This window comes from Trachemys scripta, chromosome 1 (genome assembly GCF_013100865.1).
Source record: "Trachemys scripta elegans isolate TJP31775 chromosome 1, CAS_Tse_1.0, whole genome shotgun sequence".
NCBI classification, from domain to species: Eukaryota; Metazoa; Chordata; order Testudines; family Emydidae; genus Trachemys; species Trachemys scripta.
In genome coordinates, this window is record NC_048298.1 from 158,203,836 (window position 1) to 158,212,429 (window position 8,594).

An 8,594-nucleotide genomic window follows, 5' to 3' on the forward strand; every position below is an offset into this window, starting at 1 on the left:
TCATTTCCGGTACCCTACTCCTTCTCTTACCACCCCCCGACTGTGTTATCAGTAGACCCTCTCTGCTAAAATTAATTCAGCCTTTTTGTCTCTTCTTTACATTCTTTCTTAAATAATTTTATATAACTGGGCATTGTGGAAATTCATGAACCTTTACCCACTTTCCTCCAGTTAGGCATACAATTAAACTAGACCTGCTAGGACTCAATGATTACAATAGAGCCTTCAGTCTTTCTCTCCTATCTTCAGTACTGAGATGTGAGCCTTTCCGAATATGGGATTGTGTGTCCTGTCATTCAGTGCATTTTACTGATATTCCCTACTACCTGCTCTTTATTTTAATTTGGTAATTTCTGATGACAAGTTAAGTGATACAGAAGATAGACACTCAGTTCATGGCCAGAGGGACTTCAGTTTTACAGTTAGATGGTTACTGGTGTCAGTGCAGGAGATCAGTAAATGAGTGCTATGTTTTGGGCTAAGTGGCCTCTTTAGACCCACCTGTTATAGGGATGGCAAACCACAGTGAACCCACAAACTCTATAGACTCTCAGGTCTGCATTTTTGGACAATTCTGGATGAGAGACTATATTTATTGAGAGTATATTATACTTAATACACTATTTGTACTTGGCGCTAGCTGTACTAAATTGGACCTGAATTTTTATCAACTCTATTATTAAATTATCCAGAGTTAATTTGTAAAATATGGCTTCAGTCTTCAACTATTCTCGTAGGTAATTTTTTTTTTTTTTTTTTTGTATACAGTGCCAGCACTTCAAATGTTGCCAGAATAGAAGAGATGGAGAGACTTCTGAAACAAGCTCATGCTGAAAAGACACGACTGCTTGAATTCAGGGTAATCTAAAGATTTCTTTGACAGAGGTTAATAGATACTTTGTTAAGACAATACAAATTTCATTTGGCCATTTTCTTAAATTGCAATTGCCGAACACAGCCCTGAAGTACTCGTTTCCACTTCTCCCAACTTTGTCCCACTGGAATCCTGCCATTCCTGATACTCTGTGAAACAGCTACCATTTCTGTGGCTGAGGTGGACAGAAATCCTTTCAGAACTAATCAACATTGCTCCTTCATCTGCTAAAGGGATGGCTTATGAGTAGTACTTGCTTACCACCCCCATCTTTATGGGACTGCTTAAAGTCAACTAGTCCAGGAGGCAAGAGTCCAGCCCCTGTAACTGAACCGAAGTCTCTCAAATGGCATGGCACTAGTCTACTAGTATATATAGACCAGTCCCTATTGCTGGACTTCAGGTAATGATTTTAGATGGTTTAAAATAAAATCAGCCCTATTTTCAAATTTTAAAGTGACTCATGAGTGAAGAACAGGTAACTTGAAAACAAAACCTGCTTTAGCTATGAAACAAAATAATACTTCACTTTAGAATTGACATTACTGAATGTTAGTTATATTTGCTTGTATTTAAATAAGACACAAAAGATTTACAGTCCTATTTCAGTCTCCTAATGTTAACAAATACACTTAAATCCCAGTCAGCAAAATGTTTGATAAGAAGTAGCATTTCATTTCATATTACAGTGGTGAGGTTGTTCTGCATTCAGGCATATATTTTGACCCTCTTACAAGAAAATATTAATGCTTTAACAATGAGTTTCCCTCAGAATCAGTCAAATTAACAGACTAGACAGCACAGAAGGTCAATCCTGATAAAGCTAGGATTGGCTATACCGAGCTCAAGTAGACCCTGTCCAAGTTGGGGGATGACTGTTTACACCTCAATTTGTAGGGGGGAATGACGAGATTATATTGTGTAGATGCAGCTTTAATGTAACTCAGTACTTTTGTATAAAGATATATTGTCTTCTAGCTTTCTGTTTAATATGGCCCTGCTCACTCTGGGATCGGAAGCTGCTAGTGGTGTTTAAACACCATTACTGCTACCACAGTCTTAGTGCACTTACCATGACATACCGTGGACATGGATTGTATTTATTTTATTGAAAGAACTGTTTTGTAGCCAACTGGTGTGGTAGACTACTATGTTTTCTGTTCTCCATTGCTCCAGGTAATAGACAGTGGTCCCTCTTATAAACTTCACTGTTGCCTTAGATCATACTCTGTATAATGAACCAATGATACTTTACTATTTGCAGCATTCTAGGTCTTCTGATGTGATATGGTTCCCAGACAAAGTCCCCCAAACCTATCCAGGTTTATTAGAGAAACCATGCTTGTGACAACCTTGTTCAAATGTGATTCTGATCCCTGTTCCCAATCCACCTTGCATATGTTCTTGGCTCCCTGAGAGGTATAAAGGGGCTTGTAGGAGCTCTGGGTGGGATCAAGTTACTTTTAATGTTTATCAGGTGTAGTTTTACATAGCCTATAGCTGAAACTCTGTGTGCACTGTGGTATATAGGAACGGGAAATGGAAGCCAAAAAACGAGCCCTGGAAGAAGAAAAGCGTCGCAGAGAGCAACTAGAAAAAAGATTACAAGAAGAAACTAGCCAGCGGCAAAAATTAATTGAAAAGGAAGTCAAGATACGTGAGAAACAAAGAGCACAGGTGTGTTGACAATCTACCATGTACACACTGAAACAGCTATATAGCAAGCTTCTCACGATGATGAAGGGAAGGAGTTTCTGTAGATGGCTGGTTGCTTGAGTGCCTGCTGAATTGATTATTTTAATACTTCTAAGATTTTTGTCAATGGTCTGTTAGGGGCCTTGGATAGGTGTCTTTTTAGTAACCTAAATATTTATTGATTTAGATTTAAATATCTCTTCCGATTTATATTGGCATTGTGAATGTACTGTATTAATCCTATAAAGTTTGTCACTCATGGCAGAACTGTGCAGTCTGTGTCACAACTATGCTGAATAATGGACATTTCTGAGAGCAGTAACTTTGTGAAAGTACACGATGACTTTTATATGTGGGACATTTTGGATTGTGAGTTGTCCTCTTCCGAATATTTTGTTGAAAAGAAGATTTTATTTCCCCCCATTCCCTCCTATACACAACCTCTTCAAACCAATAGAGTGATAAATATTTATTTTGCCAACATTATATGAAAGAAACAATAGTTCATATTTGGTGAATGGATCCCAAAGCAGAGACACCCTGGAATTGGATTGACATGATGATATAACTCATTTTTCATGAGCACTATATATATATATATTTTTTTTTTCAATTACGAGTTGTTCTTTTGGGTACCCAGAAAGACCCAATTTCAGGATTCTGGGTTTTTCTTTTCAATGCTTCCTGACATTTAAACACCAAAAACAGTGGAAGGAGCAGCATGTTCTGCAGAAACCAAAGCTACCTGAAGCTTGTTCAGTATAGTGATGTACAATTTCAGAGGGTGCCAAATATACACAATACAAAAGGCCACCACTGTATGTCGAAGGCTGCAGTGATACTAAGTGTCTCAAAGCACTTGAAAACCATTAACAAGTCAGTTATATACCACTCCATTGCATAGATAGAGGAACTGAGGCACAGAGCAGTTAAGTGACTTGTCCAAGGTCACACAACCAGAGTTCTTCTTTTCCCAAAGCTGCCACAGATATTTTGATCTGTGCTTTAACCCCTCCCCACTCCTCCCCCCCCAAAAAAAAACTCTTCTGTGATTTGAAATCTGTTACTTAATGGATGATTTTAAGAAACCTATGTTCTCTGCTGAAAATCCTTTTTTTTTTTTTTTAAATGCCAGTATTCAACAGTTGACATAGGTACATATTGCAAAAATTTGTCTGTTCTCTTAAGAAAATCCAAGGCTGCAACTCACAAATTTAATATTTGCTACCTTCATAGTTTGAACATGGGTGCTACTTGTACTTTTTATCTGCTTACCACATATAGAAAGAAAAAAGATGAAAGATTTATGGAGTATTTTTTTGCTCTGTGTTAGGCCCGCCCCTTGACTCGCTACTTGCCAATCAGAAAGGAAGACTTCGACCTACGAGGTCACATCGAAACAGCTGGTCACAACATAGAGACCTGTTACCACATCTCACTCACGGAGAAGACCTGTCGAGGCTTTCTGATTAAAATGGGCGGGAAAATTAAAACATGGAAAAAACGGTGGTTTGTTTTTGATAGAAGCAAGAGAACATTTTCTTATTATGCAGGTAGGTTGTGTTTCTTCAGCCAGGATTGAGTCCTTCTGGGGCAGTACCATTCTTATGTGCACCCATCCCAACATTTGCCACATAGGCTCTATTGTTACATTAAGTGTCATTTACACAATTTTTATGGGTCTTCAAAACCAGCAGGGACAAAGAAAGTTAATTGCTTTGGATAGGGAATCATTGTAGAACAAGGAGCTGATATGATCATGGTTACTCAGTCCAATGTGCAACAGTGATTGTTGGTGTTGTGGAGGCTTTTTCAAGTCCTCAGTCAGAAAGGGGCTCCATTATGCTGGGTGTTTTATTTACATGTACACACATATACCACCCACTCAGACTCACACTATCTCTCTTTCTTTTCTCCTGTTCTGAAGAGTTTGCAATCTGAGATGAGACACAAATGAGTGTAACAGACAAAGGGAGGGAAGAGGGCAGAGGAGGGTAACAACAATAAGATCATCAGGTTCCTACTGTACAGCTGGTTTTGTGTTATTTAATTATTAAATAAAATCAGTTATAATTGACTTTGGTATAGCCTAGTCCTCACTGCTGGCCTGATTTCTGATAGGCTTCACAGAAGAACCTGATTCGTGTTAACTTATTTAAAAAAAAATCAGATTAACTACTTGCCTTTATAACACACTTTCTTTAACTTAACATCTCAACATATTTTAACATTGTTCCTTGTGGTCTGGAGATGATGAAGATCATCATCATAATTTAATGATAAATGCGAACTAGATTCTTGGTTTTAATTGTCATACTCCTAAAGGCAGTTAAAACACAGACCAATCAAACTTCTGTCATTTCTAGACTAAGGAAATCCGATAAATAAATTTCAGAAACAGCTACTTCTAGATTACTACCATCTTTGAAGATAAAATCACAGGCTTTAAATTGCTTTATTACATAGACTAGTTTTAAATAAAAATACTGGAAATATACAAACGGATGCAAATACAAAAAATCTGCAGTGCTACTGTACATTTTTGTGGCTTGTTGTTTGAATGTGAAAGTTGGGATGGACCCAGAAATATATTTTGTAGTGCTTTAACTTCCATTGGTAAAAGAAATCAGGCTTACTCTAGGTGATGTGTGTTCCTTTGCTTGGTAACAGTTTTCTGCTATAAAAACTGAACAGTTCCATTTCCTCATGTGGCATTACATTAGCAGCAGGCAGAATGGAGCTGAATATTGGTGGTAGAGGAATATATTACAAATTACCCATTTTATGTTTTTGAAAAATTGATACTTATAGTCACTAAATGTCCATAATATTTCAGAATAGTTTGCAATATTAGTTATGGTAAAACTTAAACATAATTTTTTAAGTTTGTGGTTTGAAAGAAACATTCACTTTTACTGTTCTGAACATCTGGTTTATTTATTAGCAAGGCATTTAACAAATAGTATAGTGCTCCCATCTGGTACTGATTTTTAAAAGATAGTTACTTTAATAGTTACCAGTTTCAGTTTCGAGTTCAGCACAGCTGCTCTAATGTAGTGTCAATTATCAAAGAAAACATTTCATAATGTCTCGAGGACTCAAGCCAACAAACAAAATTAAATGAAAACCTCATACCAGCTGAGTACAAATGCAGCTGTTGGTATGTATTAGAAACTGTCAATGTGACTTTAACAATACAGCAAATTTCCAAGATAAGTATTGATGCTATAAATGTAGAGCCCATGGCCTGTAACTGAACATACAGGTATAGTGTCCTTAGGATTGCAGGTGTACTGAGCAGAAAGAGAATTGACCCCCGAAGCCTATAATATAGCAAAAAGACTAAAATGTAGTTAGTTCTTGACCTGAAAATTATATAGAACTTTCTTGGTACAAAGACTAAGCATTGTCTAAGCACTGAACATTACATCATCAGATTAACATTTTGTCATGAATATTTCTTCCAAAACTGTAAGAATGGTTACTCACGTCTAAAGTGAAATGCACATATAGGGCCAGACTTTGGAGGGGCAGGGGAAATGAAAGCAGCCTACCCTCTTTGCAAGTAGAAACTGCAGGCACAGGTAACGGAACTTAGATGGTGAACATGGCTGCATAAATGACAAGAATCAATCCCAAACAAGAGGCCAGTTGGAGGCTGTGCAGAAAATCCAGTCCGTAATCTTTTTCTCTTTAATGTCTCCTAATTAAAGCCGTCCCTGATTCAACTTCTCCTTGGTCTCTTAATACCATCATTGCTACAGTAGTGTTATAAATTTGTAAAGGACCCGCTTGCACCATTGTTGAGTAACAAGTAAAATTTTAGTTTGAAGCTTCTGAGAGTTTACCGTAAACAGGAAAACTATTTTTTTTTAAAATAGAAAAAGTCCTCACGCAATGTTGTTTTGAAGTAAAACTAAGTATTAAATTGTCTGCTAGATTTGGTCTTCAGAGCAGCTTTGGGGGGAAAACGTCACTGCTAGCGTGCCAGTTCGTTGTAATGTTTTAGCAACAATGATCTAATAAAAAAAATTAAGGTGAACGCTGTATTTAACTTTGCGTGCAATTTTACCTACTGTAAATATGCTACCCAATTGAAAAGGCAGGCTGAAGATTCCATGGGGTATTTTGCAAACGAAAGTGCTAGCATGCAGTCTTTGATTAATACAGGAGTGAACATGCAAATTCAATTAACCCTTCAACGCTTATGTTTGTTTCAATTTTCAAAGCCCAGTTTCTCTCTCATTTGCAGACAAGCATGAAACTAAATTAAAAGGAGTAATATATTTCCAAGCCATTGAAGAAGTCTATTATGATCATCTAAAGAATGCATATAAGGTAAACATTATCATTTTTGTTATTTTTATTAATTATTCTATAATAGCACCCAAAATGTGGTAGATGTTGTACAGACATAGGAAGATAAAATTCATGTCTCAAAGAGCTAAAAAGAAAACAAACCCCAAGTCCCTTACACACACACAAGGCATGGAAACGCATAGAATGTGTAGATAAAGTGGCCAGGGCAATGATTGGCATACCTAATTTTGTATGCAGTCTTGTAGCCGTGTCAGTCCCACGATATAAGAGAGACCAGGTGGCTTAGATATTATCTTTCATTGGGCCAACTTCTGTTGGTGAGAGAGACAAGCTTTTCAGCTTACACAGAGCTCTTCTTCAGGTCTGGAAAACGTACTTGACGTTTCAGCTAAATACAAGGTGGAACAGATGTGTTAAATGTTTATGGTAAACAATCTGTTCCACTTTGTATTTAGCTCTGACACTGTTGAGTAAATTTCCCAGACCTGAAGAAGAGCTCTGTTTAAGCTTGAAAGCTTGTCTTCAACACCAACAGAAGTGGGTCCAATAACAGATTTTAGCTTACCCACATTTTGTCTCTCATACATAATTTTGTTAGTTCAATGTATAAAACAAGATATTGAGACACAGAAGAGATGTACTCCACCTGGCAAGTGATGTGGTCTCAAAATGGGCCAGAGGTGACAGGTACTCCTGAGTTCTAATTCCTGCTGTGCCACTGTCAATCCCTTTGTGGCTTTGGGCAAAAATAAGTCCCTCAGCTTACCTTTCCCTCACTATAAAATGAGGATAATAATGCACTTTAATCAAAGGATTGATAGTGTTTATTACTTTACACGAAAGAGAAAAATGGTTCTTCCATTCTGAGTATTGGGGCAGCATTCTGCTATCTCCGCTCAAAAAGTCCCAGTCTGATGAGAGACTTTTTAGATTTTCCAATCATCTGCAAAGGTACCAAGTAGTCGAATCTCATCCTTGATATAAATGTTTAAAAATCAACAGAGGTTGAAAACAAGGAATTAGACCAATTAGATTTGTTCTCTTTTACATTAATGGAGTTTTCATTATATAAAGAGAACAGTACTTAGATACAGAGCCTACTCCCAGACTTAAAGAACATTTAAAGATTTACTTCTGTGCACAAGGGAAATGTAACTTCTGCAGTAAATCCCTATCCTATACCACCACCCATATCTGGAAAAGAGAGAAATGATGGTAGAGTATCTGGCAGCATTAGGGTTTAGGGAGGACTCGGCAGGCGAGAGATGACCACATGGAGCCTTTCGTATCTGCCACCACTCCCAGATGCTGAAAATGCATCCGATGGCACATACACAGAGGTTTTTCCTGAATATGGTGTTTTAGGGGTGAAATATTGGCTCCAGTGAAGTCAATGAGTATTATGCCACTGACTTCAATGGACCAGGATTTCATCCTAGGTTACTAGAGCTGCAGCTACAGGTGGCCTAAATCAGGGGATGTAGTTGTGTTTCTAGCCCAAGATGGGAGTTGATTTGATTTTGAAGCCCTGTGAGGAGTACCCCTGACTAGCATCTGCACTTTGGAAGGACTGTGAGCTGTTTCAACCCATCCTCAAGAAGTGGACTTTAAGAATTAAAATCACTTTTGATCACTTGCTGCAGCAGGTGCACAGGGGAAATTGTGGTTTAGAGATGAAGCAACATTTGGTCTCACATATTGCTGC

At 37.7% G+C, this 8,594-nt stretch overlaps 1 protein-coding gene across 12 annotated transcripts in view; it reads left to right on the forward strand.

Annotated features, from left to right (window-relative positions):
* Nucleotides 1-8,594, forward strand: part of PHLDB2 (pleckstrin homology like domain family B member 2) — a 102,019-nt gene that overhangs the window by 91,498 nt on the left and 1,927 nt on the right. For all 12 annotated transcript variants that reach the window (XM_034790898.1, XM_034790927.1, XM_034790918.1 and 9 more), the window contains 4 exons: nt 769-859; nt 2,405-2,551; nt 3,903-4,122; nt 6,822-6,907. In XM_034790898.1, coding sequence (XP_034646789.1) covers nt 769-859; nt 2,405-2,551; nt 3,903-4,122; nt 6,822-6,907 — 544 coding nt within the window. The remainder of the gene's footprint in view (nt 1-768; nt 860-2,404; nt 2,552-3,902; nt 4,123-6,821; nt 6,908-8,594) is intronic.